Source organism: Pipistrellus hanaki, assembly GCF_964339955.1.
Source record: "Pipistrellus hanaki genome assembly, chromosome: 7".
NCBI classification, from domain to species: domain Eukaryota; kingdom Metazoa; phylum Chordata; class Mammalia; order Chiroptera; family Vespertilionidae; genus Pipistrellus; species Pipistrellus hanaki.
Genome location: NC_140509.1, coordinates 55,673,956 through 55,701,548, shown reverse-complemented (window position 1 = coordinate 55,701,548; position 27,593 = coordinate 55,673,956). Strand labels below are relative to the sequence as shown.

General features: G+C 43.1%; 1 protein-coding gene across 7 annotated transcripts; it reads left to right on the top strand.

The window, feature by feature from the left end:
• SLC22A16 (solute carrier family 22 member 16) lies at positions 1-27,536 on the top strand. 7 transcript variants are annotated; one of them, XM_084890640.1, is made up of 9 exons: positions 1-117; positions 2,869-2,961; positions 3,058-3,345; positions 8,808-8,925; positions 11,876-12,407; positions 19,027-19,154; positions 21,209-21,318; positions 22,870-22,969; positions 25,300-25,715. In XM_084890640.1, the coding sequence occupies exons 1-9, from the start codon at positions 65-67 to the stop codon at positions 25,480-25,482; spliced, it is 1,605 nt and encodes a 534-aa protein (XP_084746766.1). In that variant the 5' UTR covers positions 1-64; the 3' UTR covers positions 25,483-25,715. The 7 variants fall into 7 exon arrangements, with proteins under 7 accessions (XP_084746766.1, XP_084746765.1, XP_084746764.1 ...); XM_084890639.1 differs by lacking the exon at positions 25,300-25,715 and adding an exon at positions 27,281-27,536 and having other exon boundaries at positions 2,869-3,345; XM_084890638.1 differs by having other exon boundaries at positions 2,869-3,345.
• Positions 27,537-27,593: the final 57 nt, after the last annotated feature.

Genomic DNA, 27,593 nt, shown 5'->3' with positions numbered 1-27,593 from the left:
CCTGGGCGCTGGGCCGGGCTGGCCCCCAGCCCCCGGCACCGGGCGCGTCTGGCGCGGCCGCACCATGGGGCACGGCAACCTGGAGCTGATTTTTGACCGCGTGGGGCACTTCGGCAGGTGGGGCGCTGGGGGAGCGGACCCGGGGAGGGTGGCCTGGGGACGGGCCCGCGCGGGTGGCGGCGTCTGTGGGGCTGTTTCTTTCCGTTGCTGCGGGTTCCAGCGCTGCGCTCGCGATCTGCAGACACCGCCACCCCGTGTGTCCCCGGGAGGTCGGGGGACCCCCGTCCAGTCCCCTGGGCCAGACCGACCCTGGCAGCGGGACCCCCACAGCGAGGAGAGGGCCGCGGGGTTCGCTCTGGGGAGGAGGCGGCGGGGCCGGGGGAGCTCGGGGCGCACGCCCTCGGGGAGCTGCAGCCCGAGGCCCAGGGGGAGAGGCCGGGCTGCATGGACAGAGGAGTGCTGGTCCCTGGCCGCCGTCTCTGACCTCCAGCTTCCTCTCCTGCTTCCCAAGAGGACTGCTGCCCGCCCCGCCTCGCCTGGGGTCTCCTCGGGCCTGGCAGGTGTCGCCCCAGGGACAGCCAGTTGTTGCCATTGACAGGAGCCGGGTATGTGCCAGGTGCGGTGTGCCAGGTGCGGTGTGCCAGGCAGTAACACACAGCGTCCTGTTTGAGGCTGCTTTCCTGGTCAAAGGTAGCTCACGGTGGTGACAGAAGTGGAGAACAGATTTTGGGAGACAGGTCCTAGCCCGCCACAACAATGTATGCAAAACTCTTACCGAAACCGGTTTCGCTCAGTGGTGGAGTGTCGGTGTGAGGACTGAAAGGTCCCAGGTTCAATTCCGGTCAGGGGCATGTACATTGGTTTCGGGCATGTCCCCAGTAGTAGGGGGTGTGCAGGAGTTAGCAGGTCGATGTTTCTCTCTCATTGATGTTTCTAGCTCTCTATCCCTCTCCCTTCCTCTCTGTAAAAAAGCAATAAAATATATTTTTTTTAAAAAGAAAAAAACTCTTACTATCCAGTAATTTCTCAATATCATGGCTGTTATTGTTACCCGAGCCTCCACCTTGGAAAGGTTGATGGTGAAAGCAGATTATAAGAAGGGGAAGGGTAACCAGTCAAAGCTTACAGCAAAGTTTGCAAAAAGTGTGACTGTACCACGGTACCCCATCTCTTCTCTCATAGTTTGCTGTAATTGGTCTCTTTATTTATAAATAGGAAGGGAGGGTATTGTGTATTATTAGCCTTCTCTTAAGAAAACCCAGCCCTGGCTGGTTTGGCTCAATGGATAGAGCGTCTGCCCGTGGACCGAAGGGTTCCAGGTTCGATTCCGGCCAAGGGCACAAGCCTGGGTGCCGGCTCCATCCCTAGTAGGGGGCGTGCAGGAGGCAGCCCATCAGTAATTCTCTCATCATTGATGTTTCTATCTCTCTTTCCCTCTCCCTTCCTCTCTAAAATCAATAAAATATTTAAAAAAAAAAGAAAACATAGTGAAAGTGTTAAGTGGAGATCTGTAATTATCTTTTATTTCTCATTAGTCATTTCTAAGATAAAGAAGCACTTTAAGGGAGGAAAGCAGGATACCTAAGAAGAATTAAAAGGCACTTTCAGGATTTGTTCTAAAATTGTATGAAGTTCCATAAACTTCATGGCTTAAGCCCCGTGGGAGAGGGAATTGACACTGAGATGCAGGCATCAGTGTTGGGAGAGTCTGAGAACCCGGACCCCTGAGTTGCCCTGGGGAGAGGGAAGAGATGGTTAAAAATGTCAGACCTGGCGCGTGGAGCCTCAGATGACTTACATCTGTGCGTGTGCGTGTGTGTGTGTGTGTGTGTGTGTGTGTGTGTGTGTGTTTTCAAAAGATGAACCTTTTTTTGGCTATTCTTTTTTGACTTTCCTCTGTGAACACCATAATAGCTAACACATGCACCTACAAGGTGCCATAGTGCTTTACACGTATTAAATCTTTCCATTTCCACAAGACCCCAGACGAGGAAACGGAGGCATAGCAAAGCTAAGGATCTTGGCCAAAGCCCCATATGGTGACAAAGTCAGGATTCACATCCAGTCTGGCTCTGGAGTCCACGCGTTTAAGCCCTGTGGGGTGCCACCAGTTACGCTTTTGTAAACAGAATGGCATAAATCTAGACGGAAGGTTTCTTAACCCGTCACCCAGATTGCATGGTCCATTTTCAGGGAGTTCTGGTCATTTTTGCTTTCCCTTGCATCTGGGCGTTGTGTCTTTTGTGTCTGCATGCTTCCTTTTCACACGCGTGTCTCTCAGCTGTGTGCCCTGTGTCTATAGGTCTGTTGTCCCGGAGGGGTCTTCCTTTGGGCACATGGATGACACCTGATGGATAACAGGCTTTGTCAGGGACAGAGTGATATGTTAGAGTACTAGACACCTAAGGAAGTAGGGTTTTTTTTTTTTTGTTGTTTTTTTTTTAAGAAGTTATCCTTGCAAAAGAGAAAGGAAGGTTTAAATGGAAAGAATGCTCAGGATCTTTTGTATTTGAAGCACTTCCTCACTTTCTGATATTACAAGATGCTCCAGGTTTAGTTAGTATTTGCCCCCTCCTGCTCTTTTTTTCCTGGTTTCTTTCATTGGAGAATGGAACTTAGAAATCAAGATCGGGCACTGGGTGTGCTTGTTGTTATTGGGACTTCATTGCTTCTAAGTCCTCTCAACAGAGCTATGCATATATGCTTATATACTAACCTGTGTATACGGACATCTATACTTATTTTGTATTTATCCATCTGTACATGTGTTAAGGTAAACAAGATAAAAACCATTCCTATTTGCTTGTATTCTTCTTCTTCTTCTTTTTTTAATCCACATGTAATAACTTGCTTTTCTTCTCTTTTCAGATACCAGATCTTTCTCTATTTCACATGTGCCTTCCAGAACATCTCTTGTGGCATCCACTACTTGGCGTCCGTGTTTATGACCGTGATCCCCAGGTATGCCTGCAGGCCCCCAGGCAACGTGAGCCGGGTTCTTTTCCACAACGTTTCTGACTTGAGGCTGGACAACATCTGGAAGCTGTCTTCCTCCAGCCAAGAAGAAGTCGTGGTGCAGCTACAGGATGGCGAGATCTGGGAGCTCAAAAGGTGTAACAGGTTCCGGAGAGATAACTCATCGAGCTTGGACTACAATTATAATGGCCATAAGAGTCGTTATCCTTGTTTGGATGGCTACATCTACGACACGAGCAAATGGGACAGCACCGTGGTGACTCAGTGGGATCTGGTCTGTAACCGGGAATGGTTTGCAAAGCTGATCCAGCCTACGTTCATGGTGGGCGTCCTGCTGGGAGCACTCATTTTTGGCTACCTTTCTGACAGGTACAGTGAAGCATTTAGCACTGCTGCTCGGTGCAGGGTTTGGTTTCCTATCTGGTCCTAAAGGGACACGGAGTTAGGTTAAAAACTTTAGTTATTTTCATGCTTCACAAAATAATGTGGTGAAAGCAAGGGCTTTGAAGACAGTCTGCCTGCGCTCAAACCCTGGCTCTGCTTATTAGCTGTGGCCTCGGGGAAAATTGCCTAACCCGTGTTTGTAATTGGGAAATGAAAACAATGGCATCCACCACAAAGGGTTATTGTAAAATTAATACAGAAAAAGTACCTTGGGGAGGGGGTCAAATGGGGAAAAAAGATAAATTAAAAGAAAAAGTACCTTGTACATTTAACTACTCAACATATATTGGTTATTACTTTGTGTGTGTGTGTGTGTGTGTGTATGTGTGTGTGTGTTTGTTTGTTAAATAGACTTGCTCTTTAAGAGGTATACCTGATTCTGCACAAAGACTTCAAATACTGGAATTACCTGGCATAGATAATAAAGTAACTATATTTATATTCCTCTCTCTCTTTTTTTTTTTAATCCTCACCTTAGGATATTTTCCCATTGATTTTTAGAGAGAGTGGAAGTTAGGGATGAGGGGAGAGGAGAGACAGAGAAACATGGATATGAGAGAAGACCATCAACTGGTTGCCTTCTGCACACGCCCGACTAGGGCTGGGGATTGAGCCTGCAACTGAGCAAGGTACATGCCCTTGACTGGAATTGAACCTGGGACCCTTAAGTCTGCAGGCCCATGTTCTATCCACTGAGCCAAACGATCCAGGGCTATGTTTATATTCTTAAAGAAATAAAAGATACATTTTAAAAATTGCTAAAGTCTGGAAATTGTATTTTTAAATGACATAAAATTGAAGAATACCTATCTAGAACATCTAGAAATTAAAAAATAAAAAGGGACTAACAAACTTCCTGGGTACTTTTTAAAAAAATATATTTTTTATTGATTTTTCACAGAGAGGAAGAGAGAGGGATAGAGACTTAGAAACATCGATGAGAGAGAGAGACATCAATCAGTTGCCTCTTGCACACCCCCTACTGGGGATATGCCCGCAACCAAGGTACATGCCCTTGACCATAATTGAACCCAGGACCTTTCAGTCCACAGGCCGATGCTCTATCCATTGAGCCAAACCGGTTTCGGCCTTCCTGGGTACTTTTAACAACCTATTATACACAGCTAAAGAAATAATTAGTAACATGGATGATAGCTGAGAAAAAATTATCAATACTAAAACTCAGAAAGACAGAGTTGGAAAATATGAGAGGTTGAAATTTATAGAATAAGGTATGGAGCATATTTAATATTAGAAATGAAACAGTTGAAGAGGGCATAATTCTTATCACCAACTCAGTAAACAACTAGAGAATTTAATAAATTTCAAAATCCATTCATGATAAAACCTAAAAATAGAAGAATGTGCCATGCACATCTTTTAAAAAAATATATATTTTATTTATTTTTTACAGAGAGGAAGAGAGAGGGATAGAGAGTTAGAAACATTGATGAGAGAGAATCATCCATCAGCTGCCTTTTGCACACCCCCTCCTGGGGATGTGCCCGCAACCAAGGTACATATCCTTGACCGGAATCAAACCCGGGACCTTTCAGTCCGCAGGCTGACACTCTATCCACTGAGCCAAACTGGTTTTGGCTGCCATGCACATCTTAACTGTGAAATGTTAAAAGCTTTTTCTTTGAGATCAACTGACAAGAATATGTGAAACCCCATTTCCACTTAGTATTGTACTAGAGATTCTAGCCAGTACTATAGAACAAAGAGAGGGAGAAGAAGAAAGAGGGAGAAGGAGAGGATGGGAGAAAGACATAAAGGAAAAGAGAGAAGAAGATTTATTATTTGTAGCGTTACAATCCTGCCTATCCCCCTGCAGGAATGCATTGCGATACATGTGTCTATGATGTGGTTGAAGGGTATTTGGCTTGTTTGCAGTGCCAGCTGTTAGAAACAATTCTGTAGGAACATTCTTATGCATGTACCCACGTGGACATGTGCAAGAGCATCTCTAGGGTACATCCCCTAGAACCTGGGGGCAGTCCACATTACCCGCTTCTCTACAGAATGCTAAATTATTCTTTGGTTCTCCTGATTTGCATTCCCAATTTGCATTCATACCAGCAGGGTGAGAGACCCTATTACTCCATATGCTTGCCAACATTTGGTATTACAAGGTTTTTTACTTTTGACAACTGGTCAGCAATAAACAGTATGATTATATGTCATTGACACCTTTTTCATATTTTTATTAACCACTTAGATTTCTCTTTTAGGAAGTGACTTTAAATCTTTTCCCCATTTTATCTGTTTCTTATTTATATATATAAAAGCCTAAGCAACCATCTAACCATTCAACCATCTGACCACTAGCTATGATGTGCAATGACCACCAGGGGGAAGATGCTCAATGCAGGAGCTGCCAAGCTGCAGTGACTTGGCAGATGCAGTTCTCAGGTGATATACCCTAAAACCAGAGAGGAGAGAGCCTGATTCCCAGGTGTGTCACCTGAGAACCGGCCTCAAACAATCCGAGACTCTTCAGGTGATGTGGGAGAGCCGGTGTTAGCCCAATCCCCACAGGCCAGGCCAAGAGACCCCACATTTGTGCACCAGGCCTTTAGTTGACTTAAAAGTCCTTTGATATTCTGGATCCTTATCCTTTAGTCATATGTAAAACAAATATTTCCTCTCCCTCTATTCCTTTCTTCCTCTCTCCCTCCCATGTGTCTTCTTCTCTTTCTCTCTTTTTAATACTAGTATATTTTTATTGATTTCAGAGATGAAGGGAGAGAGATTTAGAAACATCAATGAAGGGAGAGAATCATTGATTGGCTGCCTTCTGCACACCCCACACTGGGAATGGAGCCTGCAACCCGAGCATGTGCCCTGATGGGAATCGAACCATGACCTCCGGGTTCATAGGTCGACACTCAACCACTGAGCCATGCCAGCCAGGAGTGTCTTTCAGATGGACGTGAAATCAAATGTATCTATCCTTTCCTTCATGGTTAGTGCTTTCTGTATCTTAAAAAAAAAATGTCTTCCCTTCCTGCATTAGGTTTTGAAGATATTCTCCAATATCATCTTCCTAAAGTTATATAGTTTTGCATTTCACATACGTGCCTCTAATCCTTCTGGGACTGATTTTTATAATGTAAGCTATGAGAAAGGGACTCCAGTGTATTTTCTTCTATATGGCTAGACAGTTGTCCCAGCACCAGTTACTGATTCTTATTTGTCCCATACTCATGTCTATGAATGCACTATCCTGTTTCAAGGTCCCTTAAGGGACCATCTATCTCTTTGTCTAATGATATATCTATATCCCCTAATGATTTGATTTTTGAAGTTTGTTCTTTTCTCCATAGAACATTTACAAGCTTTTTGTTAGATTTATTCATATACAGTTCACCGCTTTAAGATATTGCAACGGCATTTAAAAATTTTCTATTTGTTACTGGTATATAGAAATAGAATTAATTTATATATATTGATAACATATCCAGCCACCTCATTAAATGCTCATTCATTCTAATAATTTACCTACTGGTTGGAATCTTGGCATTATGTATGTTTTGTTTTTGTTTTTTTTGTCTTAAAACTATCTGTTACAGACAACTCACAGAGAGAAAATATTTGCAAGTAGTATATCTAATAAGAGTCAGTATCAGAATATACAAATAACTCTTACAACTCAACAATAAAAAGAAAATCCAATTTAAAAGTGGATAAAGGACTTGGATAGATAATTCCCTAAAGAATATATACAAGCCAAAACTGGTTTGGCTCAGTGGATAGAGCATCGGCCTGAGGACTGAAGGGTCCCAGGTTCGATTCCGGTCAAGGGCATGTACTTTGGTTGCGGGCACATCCCCAGTAGGGGTTGTGCAAGAGGTAGCTGATCAGCGTTTCTCTCTCATCGATGTTTCTAACTCTCTATCCCTTTCTCTTCCTCTCTGTAAAAAAATCAATAAATATATATATATATATATATATATATATATATATATATATATATAAAATATATTATTATTACATGAGTCTGAGGAAGTCTAATTTTATTTTTTTAAATATATATATATATATATATATATATATATTTTATTGATTAAAAAAGTTAAAACATAGAGCTATTATATAATCCAGCAATTTCACTCATCAGAGTATATCCAAGAGAATTGAAAATGTAAGTTCACACAAAATCTTGTTCTGGAATGTTCATGGCAGCATTATTTATAATAATCAAAAAGTGAAGCAAGGCAACTGTCCACCAACTGATGAATAGATAAACATAATGTGGTATATCCATTCAATGGAATGTTAGCTACTTATAAAGAAGACTGAAGTATTGCTACCTGCTACAACATGAGTGAATGTTGAAAACATATTGCTAAACAAATGAAGCCAGACACGAAAGGTAATATATTGTGTGGCTGCATTTACATAAAATGTCCAGAAGAGGCAACTCTATAGAGTCAGGAAGTAGATGAGTGGTTGTCAAGGGCTGGAGGGAGCAGGGAATGGGGAATGACAGTCCTGGGTGCAGTGTTTCTGTTTGCAGTGATGGAAACACCCTGGAATGAGATAGTGATGACAGTCCCCAACTCTGTGAACACACTAAAAGCCACTGAACTGTGATCTTTAAAAAGTTGGTTTTTGTGGCACGTAAATTATATCTCAATTAAAGTAAAATCTGTCAGGAATAGAATTTGTTTTTATTTGCATTTATGTATATATTTATGTTTATTGATTTCAGAGAGGAAGGGAGAAGGAAAGAGAAATTGAAACATTAATGATGAGAATCATTGATTGGCTGCCTCCTGTACTGGGAGTCAAGCCCACAACCCAGGCATGTGCCCTGACCAGGAATGGAACCGTGGCCTCCTGGTTCATAGGTTGACACTTAACCACTGAACTCTGCAGTCGGGCTGTTCTTTGTTTGTTTTTAGACAAAGAAATACTCTTCCCCAACTATAAAAATATAGGGCAAGTAATAATCTTACTTTATGAGCAGAATGTAGCAAGATCTCTGTCTACAAGGGAGCTTAGCAAGAGCTGCCTCAGCCTTGGTGGGCAGCACCAGCTTGGCTGGGAAGGTGACCCAACAGATCAGAGAGTGGGAGTCCTGGGAGAGAAAGGACACATCCTCCCTCCTCTTCCCCCAAATCCCAGATTAGTGGGTCTCCTGGGGATCACCCAGAGTGATCATGTCTGTATATTAGTAGTTGAGGGAGAGACTTCGCCACTAAAAGTCTGGCCTCTTGAATAAATAAGTCTTAACTCATGGTTTGCCCAAATGAATGAATAACAATAACCAGAAACATGAGCTATTAAAAACATGGGAAACACATCTTTCATGAATTGGGGTGGATTTGCACTGTGACAGCTCTACCTTGCTTCCTCCGCTGTTGACTCTTCTCTTTCAGGGTAGGAAGGCGACTTGTCTTGTGGTGCACAAGCATTGGCATGTACTTCTTTGGCATAGCAGCGGCGTTCACCTTGGACTATTACAGCTTCATGTTTGCACGCTTCCTTCTTGCTATTGTGAGTTGTGGTGTTTTTTTTTTGTTTGTTTGTTTTTTTACCTTTTTAATTGGACACAGTGTTTCACATCGAAGCTTAACTCTCTCAGATGTGCCAATTTAGAATCTAGGGCGAGAGATCAAGGCTTAACCTTGGATCACTCCCTTGCAGAAGTTCCTCCTGTGGAATATTAATGCCCTCTGTTTAGAATGGGACTCATTAAAATGAGTCACGGTTGCCTACTGGGCAGAAACTTCTCTGTTTGACTCTACGCCTGGCACAGGGTCCACATTCCACAATTGCTAAGGCATTGTTTTACTTCTGAGCAATTAATTATATCGGTCTCATCAGGCCCTGCGTGTCTGAGCCAGACAGATGGGGAAGGTGTTAAGAAAGCCATCTGTGTATTGCTAAGAATGAAAGCAGGAGGGCTTGAGGCCTCTGTGTGATGAGGAACCAGGGGAGCCTTGTGAGAAAGGCATGAGTTCCAAGTACAGCTTTGCCATAGATTGGCTTCTTAGCTGTGTGACCGTGGGAAAACAGGTTATCCTCGTGGAGCCTTAGTCTCTAAACTCTGCGCGGTGGAGAGTAAAGCCTGCTCCCCCGGGCTGTTGTCAGCGTCCAGCGGGGTTAAAGCGAACATCTGTGGCCCAGCAGCCGGCAGGGAGGAGGCCCTCTGTGCATAGGGACTGTCCTGGAGGTGGGAGTGAGGATTTTGTTTCCACACTTGGCTTCCAAAGGGCCAGGCAGCAGCAGGGACTCTGTCTGAAGGCCGCTGGTCCAGGATAACGGAGTGGCCTTCTCATCTGCAGGAAGAGCTTGCAGTCTTGGGGAGAAGGAACCTCTCCCCTCTCACCGAGGGGTCCAGAGAGGGGCATCCACAAGGGTTTCAAAAAAAAAAAAATCGAATATTAAAGGATGAAGAGAGGCCTTTGGGGAAATTGGCGGTGCTCTGGAATAATTTTGCAAAATTTAACTTTATGATTGTGCAATAATTTTGCAGGAAAAATTTTAATCCTTTCACTGCTCCCCTAAAAAAAAAAATCCAACATTTGATTCATTCTTTTTGTATTCCAAGAATGGTAACAGACTACTATTATAATCTAAATATTGTTTAAAATAGACCTATTTTATTTTATTATTTAAAAAAATCTTTTGAATCTGTTGAAAGTATTACATATGACCCCCTTTTCCCTTCTTTTGATCTCCTCCAGGTCGCTGGGCCTATTTTCAAAATAAAGGTTTCTCCCCATTTAAAAAAAAAATATTTTTTATTCATTTTATTCAGAGAGGAAGGGAGAGAGACAGAGAGTTAGAAACATCGATGAGAGAGAGTCATCGATCAGCTGCCTCTTGCACACCCCCCACTGGGGATATGCCCGCAACCAAGGTACATGCTCTTGACCAGAATCGAACCTGGGACCTTTCAGTCCCCAAGCTGATGCTCTATCCATTGAGCCAAACCGGTCCTGGCCCCATTTTTTTTTTTTTTTTTTTATTGTGGTAAGATACACATGATATAAAATTTACCATCTGAACTGAAGTGTATAGTTCAGTGATATTAGGTACCTTCATATTGTGCAACCATCATCATCATCATTCATTTCCAGAATATTTTTCATCTTGCAAAAATGAAACTTCTGTACCCATTAAATAATAATTCCCCTTTCTCTCTACACATCCCTTTAGCCCTAAGCAGCTGTCATTCTCCGTTCTCTCTCTAGGCATTCCATATAAAAATTATACAGTATTTGTCTTTTTGTGATTGTCTTACTTCATTTAGCATAACGTCCTCAAAGTTTACTCATGTTGTAGCTTATGTCAGAATATTCTTCCTCCTTCCTTTTCAAGGCTAAATAATATTCCCCTGCCTGCATACACCACATTTTGCTCATCTGTTCATTTGTTTACGGATACTTGTGTTGTTTCCTCATTTTAGCTACTGTGAATAAGGCTGTTATGAACATGGTGCACAGATGTCCCTTTGAGACCTTGCTTTAAAATTTTGTGGCTATATAGCTAAAGAAGGATTGCTGGGTCATATAGTAGCTCTATTTTTTTTTTTTTAAATTTTTGAGGAATTCCCATACACCTTTCTTTAGTGGTTGCGTCACTTTATATTCCTGCTAGCTGTACACAAAGGTTCAAATTTCTTGCATCCTTGCCAACACTTGTTATTTTCTGTTTTTGTTTTTGTATACTAGCCATCTTAATGGCTATGAGACATCATCACATTGTGATTTTGATTTGCATTTCCCTAATTGTTAGTGATGATGATTGGCATTTACATATCTTCCTTTGGAGAAATCCTAGTTTTTTGTTTGCTCATTTTTGAATTAGATTGTTTAATTGTTTGTTGAGTTTTTACAAGTTCTCTAGATATTCTAGATATTCTTTTTCTTATCATATATGTATTTTGCAAATGTCTTAATCCTTAGGTTGCCTTTTCATTCTGGTGATAGTGTCCTCTGATGCACAGTTTTAAATTTTCATGATGTCCAACTTATCTGTGTTTTTTTTTTCTTTGTTGCCCCTCAAAATAAAGTTTTAGTTAAATCTTTTTTCTTCCCACTACTTACCACAACTTTTGTCCCTGTTTAAAGTTTAGGATTTAATAATAAGGACCTCATGCATATCCGGTAGATAAGTTGATATGTACAGTTACAAGGAACTGAGAAATAAATCCACAGTGTAAAGGAACATTTAAATGAAACCGAAAGCCACGTCTAACCTTTATTCACACATAACCTCTTATGTTTTGCCATGGAGTGCGGAAAAGGTGGAGGAAGATGAAAGGACCCCCTTTCAAGTGGAAGGATGGATTGGATTAGCTGCCCTTTTATAAATGTGATATGGGTCCCAGAAAACAATCCTTTGGCATTTTCTCTCTTGCCTCTCAGAGACGTCAGACCCCTTAGGAGTTGTACATGTGACTTTAAACCTGGACCCTTTCCCCCCTTTTGTTTTCCAGGTTGCAAGTGGCTACCTCATAGTGGTGTTTGTCTATGTGACAGAATTTGTCGGCAAGAAGGCTCGGACGTGGGCGTGCATCCAGGTGCACTCCTTTTTTGCCATTGGAACAATGGTGGTGGCTTTGACGGGCTACTTGGTCAGGACCTGGTGGATCTACCAGATAATCCTCTCAACAGTGACTGTCCCCTTTTTCTTCTTCTGTTGGATGCTCCCGGAGACTCCTTTTTGGCTTCTTTCAGAGGGGAAATTTAAAGAAGCACAAACAGTGGTTGATCAGATGGCCAAGTGGAATAGAACATGCACCATTCAACTATCAGAACTTTTATCCCCGGATATATACAGTCCTGTTGGTAGAACGACTACTTATGTTAATAAGCACAGGCTCTTAGATCTGTTTCATGACTGTGATATTGGAACAAGGACACTTATTATTTGGCTGATTTGGTTCACGGGGTGTTTGGGATTCTATGCCTTCTCCTTTAATTCTGTGAATCTAGGAGGCAATGCATATTTAAACCTCTTTCTCATGGGTAAGTAGTTAAATTATATTTACGTGTAACAGTGAAATGCAATTTCTGCCATGTTTTTATTGTCTTTTTTTTTTTTTTTCTACTAGGAAAGTACTGCCAACTACATGATTGTTGTCTCATATAGTGTTATCATACTGTAGCACAGGCATATACAGGGTGGGCAAAAGTAGGCTTACAGTTGTTCCTATGGAAAATAATACAATAAATAATAATGCAAGGATAAACTGTGTTTTGTGTACTCACAACTGTAAACACACTTTTGTCCCACCCTGTATTTTCTTTTCTTTCTTTTTTTAATATATTTTATTGATTTTGTACAGAGAGGAAGGGAGAGAGATAGAGAGTTAGAAACATCGATGAGAGAGTCATCGATCAGCTGCTCTTGCACACCCCCTATTGGGGATATGCCCGCAACCAAGGTACATGCCCTTGACCGGAATTGAACCCGGGACCTTTCAGTCCACAAGCCGACGCTCTATCCATTGAGCCAAACCGGTCTCGGCTGTATTTTCTTTTTTAAAAAGGCAAATAGTTAGAAGAACTTAGTCTCTTCTGCCTCTTCTCCTTGCTTGCTTCCTTCTTTTACGCCCCTCCCATCTATAATAGATCTCTCCCACGGGTAATTGCTGTAACATTTGGCTTTTGCCCTTTCAGATCTCTTTCCATGCATATCCGTATATTTGTGCAGATAAACGTTTCTTATTTTAACCTAAGTGAGGTTACTTGCTACATATTGCTCCTTGTACGTTGTTTTCCTTTTAAAATGTAATATGTCTTGGAAATCTTCTGGCTGCTTTCCTCCTTTTAATGTCCTTACTTCAGAAATTTTGGTCAGTAAAAGCACTTAAATGCATGCGGCTATAATTGATGTTGTGGTTCTTCCATTGTAGCAGCAGGTTAACAGTGGCTTCAAATGTTGCTGTGACCACTTGAGGGGTGACTCTCAGGGTAAACCAAATTCACTCCAAACATGAGAGAGGTCGTAGACATCTACCTGCACTTGCTCATCCAGTCGTAGCTTCTGGTCCTGCAGGATGCCTGTGCTTAATATTGTCCTCAGAAAAACCTTGCTTTCACCTATTTTTTTTTAAATTTTTATTTTTTTCCCTTTTTTTAAAAAAAAATAATAATAAATCTTTATTCATATTATTACAAATGTTCCTCATTCCCCCCCCCCCTTCCATTGCTCCCCTCCACCAGGTTCCCACCACACCCCCTGCCCTTTCCCCACCTCACATTATCCTCATCCATAGGTGCAGAGTTTATATTCAGTTTCTTCTGCACCCCCCCCCCACTCCCCCTTTCCCCGAGAATCGTCAGTGCACTCCCCTTCCATACCTCTGATTCTATTATATTCACCAGTTAATATTGTTCATCAGATTTTTTAATTCTCTTGGTTTTTAGATTCACTTGTTGATATTATAGTTACGTATTTGTTGTTCATAATTTTTATCTTGATTTTCTTCCTCTTCTGAAAGAACCCCCTTCAGCAATTCATATAATTCTGGGTTGGCAGTGATGAACTCCTTTAGCTTTTTTTTTTTTTCATCTGTGAGGCTCTTTATCTGGCCTCTGATTCTGAGTGATAGCTTTGCTGGGTAGAGTATTTTTGGCTGTAGGTTCTTGTTATGCATCACCTTGAATATTTCTTGCTATTCCTGTCTGGCCTGCATGGTTTCTGTTGAGAAATCAGCTGACAATTGTATGGGTGCTCCTTTATAGGTAACTACCTGCTTTTCTCTTGCTGCTTTTATTTATTTATTTATTTATTTATTTATTTAAAAATATATTTTATTGATTTTGTACAGAGAGGAAGGGAGAGAGATAGAGAGTTAGAAACATCGATGAGAGAGAGTCATCAATCAGCTGCCTCTTGCACACCCCCTACTGGGGATATGCCCACAACCAAGGCACATGCCCTTGACCGGAATCGAACCCGGGACCTTTCAGTCCCCAAGCCGACGCTCTATCCACTGAGCCAAACCGGTTTCGGCTCTCTTGCTGCTTTTAATATTCTTTCTTTGTCTTTTGTTCTTGGAATTTTAATTATGATGTGTCTTGGTGTGGTTCTCTTTGGATTCCTTTTGTTTGTGGTTCTGTGCGCTTCCTGGACTTGTAAGTCTAATTCTTTCACCAGGTGGGGGAAGTTTTCTGACACTATTTCTTCCAGTGTGTTTTTGTTATCTTGCTCTCTCTCTTCTTCTGGGACCCCCATAATTCTGATGTTGGTTCACTTGAAGTTGTCCCAGGGGTTTCTTACATTATCTTCAACTTTCTAGATTCTCTTGTCTTCTTGCTTCTGTGGAAGAGTGTCTTCTGGCTCTTTATGTTCCAAATTTTTTACTTGATTCTTGTGATCTTCCATTCTGTTTTTAGGACTCTGTATAATATTTTTTATTTCAGACAATGTATTCTTTATTTCTAGTTGATCCCTTATTATTTCTAGTTGATCCTTTTCATATCCTCATAGGTTTCGTTTATTTTATCAGCCTTTTCTAGAAAATTCTTGAAAAACCTTATAAGCGTGGTTTTGAACTCTATATCCAATTGCTTTTTGTCCTCCATTTCTTTCGTTTGTGATCTGTTTTCTTGTCTCAGCATTTTCGCTGCTTCCCTGAGTTGGTAGGGTGGCTTTGTGTGCTAAGGTGTCCTATATGGTTCAGTGGGTCAGTCTTCCACTTGCCTGAGGTGGACACTCTTGGTGCCCCCTTTTGTGGACTGTGTGTACAGCCTTGTTGTAGTTAAGTCTTGATTGTTGTTGGTATCACTGGGAGGAACTGACCTTCAGGCCAATTGGCTGTGAGGATCAGCTGTGTCTATGCCAAGAGACAGCCTTATTCAACTAGACTTGGAAAATTGCAAAAGCCTCTGTGCTCAGCTTGGATGGGGCAGAGTTTCAGGGCTTCCTGTCAGCCCCGCCCTATGAGGTTCCTGAGTCTCAGTGTTCCTCAGTGTCCTTCAGTACTTGCTGCAAGCACCTCTGAGAGAAAGGTGCCCTCGAGTTTCACCTGCTACCAAACAGTCGAGGCTCTCCCCCAATATGCCAGGAACTGGGGTTCAATGCAGTTGGAAGTGGGATTGGATGTAAGGTTCAGAGCAGTCTGGAGCTTTTGTCTCCTTTCTGCCAGGGCAATCGAATGGCACAGTCCACAGTCAACAGTCTGTCCTCTGTGCTCAATGTGCGCATCTCCGGGACAGCCTTTCGCCGCTCCCTTGAGTTTCCACCTTATAGCCCAGACTCCCTTCGTATGAACCTGGGTCCCCAGGGTCTGGCCTAGAACTGGGGTTCAGCGCTGTCAGGTCTGGGGTTCAGCACAGTCCAGAGCTTTTATCTCCTTCCCACTAGGGAACGCCAGCCAGGCACTCAGCCATTCCTCCTCTCCAGCTACTTCCTCTACCCGCGCACACCGTGTCTCCGTACCTTAGGCTTTTACAGCTCCTCTGATTTTCCTTCTGGTTTTCTCTTTCCTTCTAGTTGTGGAATTTCCAGTCAGTCAACTTTCCTGTAGTTCTGGATAATGTCCATTTCGTATTTTAGTTGTATTTTTTTGAAATTGTTGTGTGAGGCTGCAGTTAGGTGTTTACCTATACCGCCATCTTGTTTTTTCCCCCTGCTTTCACCTTTTTATACACAAAAATCATCCCTTCTCATTCAAGTACTCCAATGACATCTTTTTTTGTTTATCACAGCTCAGTAGGAATTGTGAGGGAAGTCATTTTAAGGAGAAAACTCCACACAAAAACCTCTGTTCTCTTTTCGGGCAAACCATCAAGCTTGTAGAAAGAGCCCATCTTGACTTCATCCCCATTCTATGCATCAGTTTGAGAAATGAAGCAGTACTTCCTGGTAAGAGCAGCAAATGGTAGGAAAATGAGGTGGGGACTAGGGAAGCTTAAGAAAGCTGGAGATTTAGATCTTTATGATATGGTTTCTTTAAAAAAAATCTATCTATCTATCTATCTATCTATCTATCATCTATCTATGATTTCAGAGAGAAGGGAGAGGGAGAAAGAGAAACATCAATGATGAGAGAGAATCATTGATTGGGTGCCTCCTGCATGCCTCACTCTGGGAATCGAGTCCAAAACCCAGGCATGTGCCCTGACTGGGATTCGAGCTGTGACCTCCTGGTTCATAGGTCCACATTCAATCACTGAGCCATGCTGATATGGTTTCTTAATTTTGACGGAGATACACATCCTCAAGAAACTGGGTAATCGCATAACGGTAAAAACGTTTCCAAGACAAATCTACATGGTTTTATAATCTCTTCTGTCTCAGATTTCTCCTATCCTTACCCTTTCCAGTGGTCCTCTTGCTGACAGGTACTTCCATGCTGTGACATTTTTGAACAAGCTTTCATTTCCTGAGGTGGTTTGGGGCTGGTGGGAACTTCAGCTCTCGTTTTCTGCCATTTGCAGATGATAACCATTGGGATTAGTGCAGCTAGGAGCAGAATGGGGCCTGAGTGATTAGAGAGAGATATTATAAGGTGAAGAAAGTAATGAACCATTGTTCTAATCCCAGAAAACGTAGGCCTCATTGCTTGCCCCATTTCTTTCCCAGACACAGCCAAGCCAAAAATCAGATGGAGTGGCCGTATCCTGAAGCAACAACTCAAGGGAAACCAGTGTAGTCCGCTTTCACTGTCCCTTCGCGCTTTCACAGCTGCTGCCCAGCTGTGCTAGACTCCAGGAGGTCGTCTGCTGTCTTTGCACACAGTGCTGTGCAGGGGACAGCTCCGCGCCCACATGCAGGACGGTAGTGGGGGAGGAAGGCTGCAGGACAGGGCCCTTGGCTCACCAAGACCTCGCTTCCAGTTCCTGAGCTGTCAGTTACTCTTTGTGCTCAAATAACTTACTTTTGGTTGTCAAGTAGGGATTACTCTCAGGAAGCTTTTTAGAAGATCACTGTCTTATTTGATCTTGAAAAGTGCTTGATATACTCTTTAAAAAAGAAAAAGAGTAGAGCCCAAACCGGTTTGGCTCAGTGGATTGAGCGTTGGCCTGCAGACTGAAGGGTCCTGGGTTCGATTCCGGTCAGGGGCACATGCTTGGTTGCGGGATGTGCAGGAGGCAACTGATCGATGTTTCTAACTATTCCTCTCCCTTCCTCTCTGTAAAAAATCAATAAAATATATTAACAACAACAACAAAAAGAGTAGAGTAATACTAGTAGGTGTATCTACTGTCCTGGCCCAGAAACATGGAACTGACAGCAGCATCTGTGAAAGGAAGGCACCTCCTCTGGAGCTGGTTGTTTTTCATGTTAATGAGAGAGAGAGAGAGAGAGAGAGAGAGAGAGAGAGAGAGAGAGAGAGAGTCCGTCTCTCAAATAGGGCTCAGAATGTTACTATTTTTTGCTTGAGTCAGGTTTTTTTTTTTCTTTCTGAGCAGCTGCAATTGCCTGTGGGAGACATTTAGGCCCAAACCTGCCTCTCCAGGTGCTTGCAGGCTTCTGTAGATGAACGGACAAATGCTCATCACTCCTAAAAGGCAGTGGTGGGAGTGTCCTGAGATTAGCCTGCTGCACAGGGAGGACAGAAGAGAACTTTGAATTACAAGGAAGATCTGGCTGGCTCCTTTCCCGAAGGAGACTGTTGGCTTGACTCAGTTTTGCTGCGAGATCTTTCTTGCTCCCTGTTCGGTTCTGGCTGATGGATAAAAAAGCTTTGTTGTGTGTTTGTTTTTTTTCCTTTCTTTTTTTTCTTTGCTTTGTTTTGTTTTGTTTGTTTTGTTCTAGTGCTAGGCTCGAACTTTGGTTATTCAAGGGAAGGGTTTTTATGTCAATTATGGATTCAGCTCTTTAATTTTTGTGGGGGAGTGAAAAGAATCCAAAACCAGCTTCTGTTGTGTAGGTGACTCATATTAGATTAAAAATATTTATTGTTGGGTTTAAAATCCACCAAGCAGTTACATTAGTTTATGTACTTAGCTGACACTGGATTTTTTACTTTAGTGTCTAAGTTTGACGTTACTGATAATCCCCCTCCCCAGTTTTGTCAAGCATAAGAAACCAACGATCAGAAATTATCAATGTTTTTAAAATATATATATATACATCTTATTGATTTTTTTAACAGAGAGGGAGGGAGAGGAATAGAGAGTTAGAAACATCGATCAGCTGCCTCCTGCACACTCCCTACTGGGTATGTGCCTGCAACCAAGGTACATGTCCTTGACTGGAATCGAACCTGGGACCCTTGAGTCTGCAGGCTGATGCTCTATCCACAGAGCCAAACCGTTTAGGGCAGAAATTATCAATGTTGTCCATTAATTTTGCTTATTTATTTATTCAACAGGCCTGCCCTCCAGGCACCTTGCTATGTCCTGGGGGAGCTTACAGCTTAGTGAATAGGTGAATAGAACAGGATAAGCCAGCAGAATGGAATAAGTGCTGGACTGATTACCTTAGCAATAGTGCATTTCCCAGGACACATCCTCCAGGGAGTGTGAAGAGGTGGGGCCTGTTACCTCTCAAGCAGCTGACCATTCTTGGAGGCCTCTGGAAGCAGAACTACTGCTCATGATCACGCCTTTTGGTGCCTGGGTTACAAGGTGAGGTCCCTTTGTATGGTGGGCACCGTGGCTTATAGAGGGCCCTTTTGCTCAATGACAGGTGCAGTGGATATCCCTGCCTACTTTATGGTGTGCTTCGGGATGGACACTCTGGGGAGAAGGATGGTTCTGGTCATCGCCCTTTTTACAAGCGCATTTTTCTGTGGTGTGCTTATGATAATTCCCCCGGTGAGTTATTTTATGTTTTATTTAAGGAATGGTTAGTTTTATATATATTACGGCAGCTTGACGAGAGAATTTTTAGCTTATTACAGTAAATATGAAGATCAATTTAGATATATGGACAGAACACATATATCACATTTAGCAATATGTTTTCTTTCAAAAAAAATTTCTGTTTTATATAAGTAGTACATACTCATTGTTGAACATTTAAGGAAAAAAGAAATGTATATTTTAAAATGGCCATCATCCCATTTCCAAAGATGGCCAGTGTTGTGTTTGGTAAACACAGTAATTTTGAGTGAGTAAAGTAGGTACCTCTCAGCGATTATAATCCCAAACATTTATTCATTCACCCAGCATCTGTTGTGTACCAGGTGCTGTTCTAGGTGCTGAAGACAAGTTTCTAGGTAGTGAATCAAGTTTCTGTAAGTACAACAAAGGAAAAACCAGGAAGAGGAATAGAGGGTGACTGCGGATGGTGGGGAGCGCACCTGCACACTATTTTATTTTATCTAGGCTGATCAAAGATGGCGTGCCTCTCGGGGAAGGTGGCATTTGATCAGAAACCTGAAGGAGGGGGCCTAAGCCTCAGCCTGGCCTCCCTCTGCCGGAGGCAAGTGGCTGACAGGGGGTGGGATGGGGGTGTGGGAGGGGGAAGGCGACACCCCGTCATGCCGCTGCTGCTGCCACTGCCGGCCAATGCTGCTGCCTGAGCCCCGAGCCTTGGACAGCCACTGCGTCCTTGTCCGGATGGACATCCAGAAAGACGTCAGGAAAACGTCTGCCCTAATTAGCATATTGCCCTTTTATTAGCATAGATATTTCAACATGAAGCACAAGGCATTTCAGGTTTTGTATATTGTTTGACATCACATTCAAGCTAACCAATGACTTCTTTTTATGGTGATGCTTTACTGAATGATCAGGGTTGGTGACTGGCATGTTTTATGTAACTGAAATTTCCAGGTGGTGATTAAAATACAACAGATACGAATACAATAAAACTACGCAGGATGAGGAGGCTTCCGCCAACTTGAGGGAACTTCATCCATACTCATTTTTGCTTGTGTTTTTAAGCACTTTGCATTGATATCCATTGAGTTGATGGCAGTTGCTTTTGAACTAGTGAAATTTCTCCCCAAATGGCAGTGATAGCACAATATACATTTTTTTTTTTTTTAAAAATCGCAGTAATTTATTCAACAAATATTGTCTACAATACTGATTAATATGACAAGGTGACACTAGCTGCTTTAATAGAGACATCCCCAAATCTCAGTGACTTCCCATAATAGATTTCTTGCTCACAGAAAGTCTGATGTGTGTGTCCCTGGTTGGCGGCAGTGGCAGTGGTGAGGAGACTATGTCTGGCTCCACGGAGCCATTCAGGGACTCAGGCTGACAGAGGCACTGCCATCCTCCACACATGAACTCCAGGTCATCTGGGTGTCAACATCCAGCTGGCATATGGGGGGGGGGGATGGGCTAGGGGAGGACCCTGTGAGCCACTGCTGAGAGTGAGACACCGTGGGAGGCCAAGGCAGAAGTTTTGCTGAGGAATGCATCAGCCAAAGGGCGAGGGGCGGGGTGAAGAGCCTGTACTAACAGTTCAAATTATTTTCTGAAGGTAATTTATATGCCCTGGGATTACTGCTGCAAAGGGCACAACTTGTTTTTGTGGCTCTTTGATTGATTCCGCTGCCTCAGTTCCAGGAGCCGGTCGGTTATTGGTGGAACCGGCATGCCTGGATGGCTGGATGTTTCTTGTTCCACAGCAATCTCCCCAAGAAATAGTCTTCCCTTGTTTGGCCATTTGACATCTCCAAGGCTGAGGAGGAGGCCCAATCAAACTTTCCTCTAAATTTCATAAAGATGGAAAGCTTTTGCAGGCCACGAGCAGAGTTTACAAAATAAATTCAAACAGAAAAATAAAACTCTTCACTCTTCTGAAAAATACTGGAGGATTAAAAAGTTTTAAGCAATAATTTTCAAGTTTTTATATTTTTCCTTTAAAAATATTACTTTTGACGGTCTTTCTGCTAACGTATTTTTTTCAGAAGTACTATTTTTGGATTATGGTGACAACTATGGCTGGAAAATTTGCAGTAGGATCCGCATTTGGCCTCATTTACCTTTACACAGCAGAGCTATATCCAACCGTGATAAGGTAAGAGTCGCTTATTTTTCTGTTGTATTCCTTTTGCCTTTCACTTACATATCATTTCCACATATTTGGCCTTTGGGTATAAATGTTTTACTTTCAAAGCCATTACCTGAGCTCTAAGATATGGGGAAGTTACATGATACTCATTCTGAATGTGAAACATGGACTACACTTCCATTAGCAAGGGTAGTAAAGAAATTGTTTTTGAAATAACACTCAGTTATCCTAAAACCCTTTTAAATCTCAAATATAATTGACTTACGCTGACTGCCCATATGAAGCAGGCTAATTTTCTCAGGATGTGTCTCTTGGTGTTCTGATTCAGCTGCATTAGTTTGCTAGGGCTGCCGTAACAAAACCTCAAAGCGGGACGTTCAAGCAACAGACATTTATTTTCTCACAGTTCTGGGAGCTGGAAGTCCAAGATCAACTGTTCGGCAGGCTCGGTTTTTCCTGGGGTCTCTCTCTTTGGTGTAAGAAAAGATACTCATATGAAAAGCACATTGTTTCCTGTTAGATATTTTATAAGGTTAATTAAATACTTTTAAAAATTTTTCTTTTTTTAAACAGAGAGAGAGAGAGAGAGAGAGAGAGAGAGAGAGAGAGAGAGAGAATCAATTGGTTGCTTTCTGTAGGATTGCTGATTGGGGATCAATCCCACAACCCAGCTATATGCCTGACTGGGGGTTGAACTGCAACCTATGGATGATGCTCCAACCAACTGAGCCGCCTGGCATGGGCTAAATACTTTGCAAAGAAAAGCACATTAAGATATCACTTGACTTTTAAAAAATAAAATGTTCCATAGAGATAAATCTCCCACATTCCCACTTCCTACTCGAAGCAACTTCTGGCTCTAGAAATTGATGTTGTCCTCAATAATAGACTGACCTAATATATATGAGGGCCTCATCTGCATACCAGATGAAGAATAATTTTTTGTGTCTTGAATTATTTGCACACTTGTACATACCACTGCAGAATGTGGATTTAGGTCACAAGTCATTCTTGAAAAATTAAAGTAAAATTATTGCAAAGTATAGTAAGCCAAGCTAAAGTCTTATTATTTACTAGAGGCCCAGTGCACGAAATTTGTATACTTGGGGGGGGGGGGGGGCGTTGTCCCTCAGCCGGGATTGCGAGAGGGCTCAGGCCAGGCCAGAGGACTCCTCCAGTGTACAAATGGGGCTGGGAAGGGACACAGGAGGTTGGCCAGCTGGGGAGAAACTGCAGGAGGGCTCCAGGACATGTCTGGCCCTCTCGCCCAGTCCAGATTGGCCAGACCCTAGCAGCAAGCTAACCTACAGGTGGGAGTGTCTGCCCCCTGGTGGTCAGTGCACGCCATAGCGAGCAGTTGAGTGGCCTTAGCATATCATTAGCATATTATGTTTTGATTGGTTGAATGGCTGACTGGATGACTGGGCACTTAGCATATCAGGCTTTGATTACATAGGATTATTTGCTGGAGGGTGGACAGGGGCTACAGGAAGTTGCCCATCACTCTCTGTGTCATCTGTGTTCCACTTGTCTCCCATTCTCTCCTCTTGCTTTTAGGACACAGGCCGTGGGCAGTGGCAGCATGGTGTCCCGTGCGGGAAGCATCATAGCCCCGTTCTCCGTTAACCTCCACGACATTTGGATCTTTATGCCCCAGGTGTTTAATCACTTTATAGAAACTTGCTGAGATGGCAGAGCAGCTTCTGTTGGTGGTGGGAGCGGGCCAGGCTGCTGAGGGCCGGGCGGAAGGAGAGCTGAGAGAGGAGGCAGTGACCACTCTGGAGAGGATGAGCCTCTTTTGCTTGTTTTAAAAGATGCCATTTATTCACTGCTTACCACGGGCCAGGCACTGTTAGGTGTTAAATTTAATCCTTTCAACAGTCTTTCGGGACAGGCACTTCCAATATTTCCATTTTACAGATAAGGAAACCGAGGAGCAGAAAAGTCAGGTAGCTTGCCCAAGGCCACACTGGTAGCAAGTTACTGGGCAGAGTGGGTTTGGAGATTATAAGAGGCTTGGGGACCTGTATTTTTACTAGCCAGTGGCAAGGAAAAGGCCAGGGATCTGTGAGAAGGAGGGAGGCCACAGGTGGAGGAAGACCCGGAGAAGGAGGTGAGAAGCAGTGGGACCTGGTCAGGAGGGGCGTTGTTGGGTGTTTGTGGGAGGGAGGGAGCTGGCGGGGGTAGGGGGGGGGGTGGCAGGAGACCAAGTCTCCTGCTTAGAATGAGAGGGGAGCATGGAGGGTTATGGATTCTTTTTGTTAATTGCCTATTGTTGTTACTACCAAGCTAAAAAGAACAATCCAGTTCTGTCTTGGATCTTCCGTTTGATTCCATTTTCTTGTTTAGACACTTGTTTTCAGTGTTTTTCAGGGCTCGTCTGTGCTTTAACCATTACTGTCGGCACCAGCGATGTCCTGAGGCATCAGAAAATGCCTTTAAACATCCTCTGGAATGTCGCTTTAAATCCCACTACTGTTTCTGGGCTTGCTCATGTGTTTCTAAGAACTGGATGATTAGCATTCTGTAAAACCAAATGCACAGCTGACCTCCCAGGGCATGCCTGCTGTTGATGTGGCCTCGCATCATGTCACAGTCGCTCTGTGTCTCATCTTTCTCATTCTCCGAGGCTGTGGAAGCTGCCAGCATGCGGATTTACTGGAAAGACCATGTCTTGACTTATTTTTATGGGCTCTTCCCAGGCAGTGTCTTTTGATACAGGAATTAAAATTATGTACGAAGGACGGAACGCATTTGTACAAACTCTATAAAGGTTTAGTTCTAAAATCCACCCAACATCTTCATAATGATCAATAGAGCACAGACATGTAGACATTAATTTTCTAGTGTGATTTGCATGTTTAAAGACAAACACCTGGTGCTAGTGTAAGAGGCTGCCTTTTGTGTGACAACATCTGGAAAGAAATAGTGAATTTTCCTAGGAAGTCAGGTGGACCACCTTTCTAAAGTAGGCATTCATTTCCTTTGCCCTTGTAGGTTTCCCCCTTAAATCCTGCAGACTTTGGTTCACTGAAATGTTCATTCGTGCAGGCATGACTGCGTTCCCCGTCATTTATTGAATGCCGATAGAGTACTGATCACTGGGGCAGGGACAGGGTTGAATAAGACAGTCCCAGGCCATGAAGTCCCAACCCACGGCTCAGCCGCTGGGTTTCTCCACAAGACTCTGGCGTCTGGGAAAACGGGGCAGACTCCGTGTGGCAGTTCCTAGGACAGTGCCTGCAGGAGTGATAATGCCGGCAGGGCTACTGGGACTTACTGAGTAGGTGCGCTACAGTGGTTAAGGAAGGAACTCATGAGGGACCAGACTCAGGAAGCCTAGACGATGAGTTCAAGAACTCCCAGTCCAGCCTCAGTCACCAGAGGCCTCTCTGCGGAATAAAAATGTCAACTGGCATGTCAAGTTCATATCTGTTTCCCTCTGAAAAAAGGTTCAGAATTATTATTCGCTGAAGGATACTTTATTTATTTATTTATTTATTTATTTATTTATTTATTTATTTATTTATTTTTGTTTTGTTTTTATTTATTTTTTAAATAAATTGTTATTGTTCAGTTATTACAATTGTTTTTTTCTTTTCCCCCTTCCCCCATAGCTCCCCTCCACCTGGTCCCCACTTGAAGGATACTTTTATTTTATTTTATTTTATTTTATTTTATTTTATTTTATTTTATTTTATTGATTTTTTACAGAGAGGAAGGAAGAGAGATAGAAAGCTAGAAACGTCGATGAGAGAGAAACATCGACCAGCTGCCTCTTGCATACCCCCTACCGGGGATGTGCCCACAACCAATGTACATGTCCCTGACCAAAATCGAACCTGGGACCTTTCAGTCCCCAGACCAACGCTCTATCCACTGAGCCAAACCGGTTTCGGCTACATTTATTTCTTGAGGTGTCACCTCTTGTTTCTCTTCTTTTCTTTATTTTATTTACTTATTTATTTATTTATTTTTGCCTTCTAGATGCTCGTGGGGAGTTTGTCCTTAGTGAGTGGAATACTGACACTCAGACTTCCAGAAACCCTCCGGAAGCCTCTGACAACTACTTGGGAGGAGACGAACATACTGGATGCAGAAAAAGGTAGCAGCTCAGGCGAAACGTTTCCCACCACCAGTGACTTGGAAGCCGGACAAACCAGAAGTTGATTAATTCAGGGGATTCTGGTTTGGTGAATGACTGCGCCATGCAGGCCATCTAGCTCCTGAAAAATTGTTTACTGCCTTTGTATTAGAGAAATATTATTCTCATTTCCTGCAAAAAATTTTTGTGAAAAAGTTTTAAAAACGGTGATTTTGTAAGAGAAATAAAAACTAAGATGAGGATGCTCATGTTTTAGACTGCTTTCTTGTGGCCATGGAAAAATATTTTTCCATGTTTGTTGTTCTGTGTCGTCGTTTCTCAGCCTTTTCCACTCACCACCTGAGGGAACACCACATCCTCCAGTCCCATCAGGCCCCCTCCCTCCCCCAGGCACTGTCAACTGTGAGTGTGTTTCTTTTTTCTTTTCCATATTTTATTTATTTGTTTGATTGTTGTTTATTTATTTATTTTTCAATTGCAGTTGACTTTTTAACATTTTATATTAGTTTCAGCTGTATGGCATAGTGGTTAAACATTTATATAATTTATGAAATATTCCTCCTGATTTTTCTAATATCCCCCTGACACCATAGATAGCTACTACAATATTATTGACTATATTCCCTATGCTGTACTTTACATCCCCGTGACTGTCTTGTAACTATCGATTTGTACATCTTAATCCCTTCTCCTTTTTCACCCAGCTCCCCTATCCTCTTCCAATCTGGCAACCCTGTTTGTTCTTTATACCTGTGAGTCTTTTTTATATTTTACTGATTTTTTTTACAGAGAGGGAGAGAGAGAAAGAGGGACAGAGAGCTAGAAACATCAATGAGAGAGAAACATCGACCAGCTGCCTCCTGCACACACCCAAGTGGGGATGTGCCCGCAACCACTGTACATGCTTTCTGCCCCATTAGCCGGGATCTCTCAGTCCTCAGACCGATGCTCTATCCACTGAGCCAACCCGGTTTCGGCTTTTTTTTTTTTTTTAATCCTCACCAGAGGATATTTTCCCATTGGTTTTTAGAGAGAGTGGAAGCTTGCTTTCTTGGTTTCATTACTAAATGTTTTCTTCTTGTCTTCCTTTCGGAGGCAGGCAGAGCCCAGAGCTGGGCCGGGAGAAGAAGGAGAGCTCTCAGATATTTCCCATGGCTCCCATCACCTTTTGGACACAGCCTCCATCCTAGCCAGACTTGTGGCACTTTCTCCACTCACACAAACATCCCCATGGAGCCACCCCCCACACACTCCTGTTTCCTCAGCTCTCTCTGAACTTTCTGCCTCTGACTTGGCTCATACCATCCTCCCTCCCAACACTTCCTACTCTCTTCTTCTTTGTCCCTCCTGGACTGGCCACGTGGGTCCACCACGCTCCCTCCCTCCCTCCTGAGCCATCACAGCGCCTCCAGGGACAGTTCTGCTTCTTAGAGGACTGTCTTATTCTGCCTTGCTTCCTTTCTTGAGGGAGAAAACACCATTTTAGGAACCCTCGAGTCTCTCCTAGTCCTTGCAACCTGCCTTGGACAGAGTGCTCTGCAAATGTTTCTTGGTTGGCTTTATAGTAGGTGCTCAATGAAATACATATACCACCTTACCAAGAATTTTACCGTTCGCACCTCAACTCAGCAGATGCTCACAACAACTTGTAAGCAAAATCTTAGTTCATGTCCAGTTTTCAAATGGAGACAGGAAATTCGGAAGCGAGATGACTCCCTCAAGGTAAAACAGATCTCCCGTGAGGGGTACTCAGCATTATGAAAATTATAGAAGGGGTACACATATGTCAAAAGTTTGGGAAACACTCATCTAACGGATCAACAACATTATTCTGTCCTTATACCTCCTCCCCCTCCCCCTCAGACCCAGCAGAGCCAGCAGAGCCAAGAACCTCTGGGAGATGGCAGCCACAGGAGGAACTGGCTGGGAGCCGGACAGCTTCGGCCGTTGTTTACCACGCCCACGGATCAGCCGCCGAGAACCCCAGGCCGGTGGTGAGGTGGTTTGTCAGCCAGAAAAAGGAGAACGGCTGAGTAGGCCCACTGCCAGGTTGGCGGAGCCCCAGCTTCACAATTTACAAGAGGAAGCCACTGCTCCTTTCTCCCGGGAAGTAAGTGACAGAGACACGGGCGGGTGGCCAATGGAGAGTCAGATTAGAGGTAATGTCCTTAGCCAT

What these genes read in the sequence shown, in the direction of transcription:
- SLC22A16 (XM_084890638.1), top strand. Translation starts at nt 65, where the DNA reads ATGGGGCACGGCAACCTGGAGCTGATTTTTGACCGCGTGGGGCACTTC. An exon ending in TTTAAACCTCTTTCTCATGG is followed by an intron (nt 12,408 to 19,026) that starts GTAAGTAGTTAA and finishes GCTCAATGACAG; the next exon opens with GTGCAGTGGATATCCCTGCC. An exon ending in TTTGGATCTTTATGCCCCAG is followed by an intron (nt 22,970 to 25,299) that starts GTGTTTAATCAC and finishes TTTGCCTTCTAG; the next exon opens with ATGCTCGTGGGGAGTTTGTC.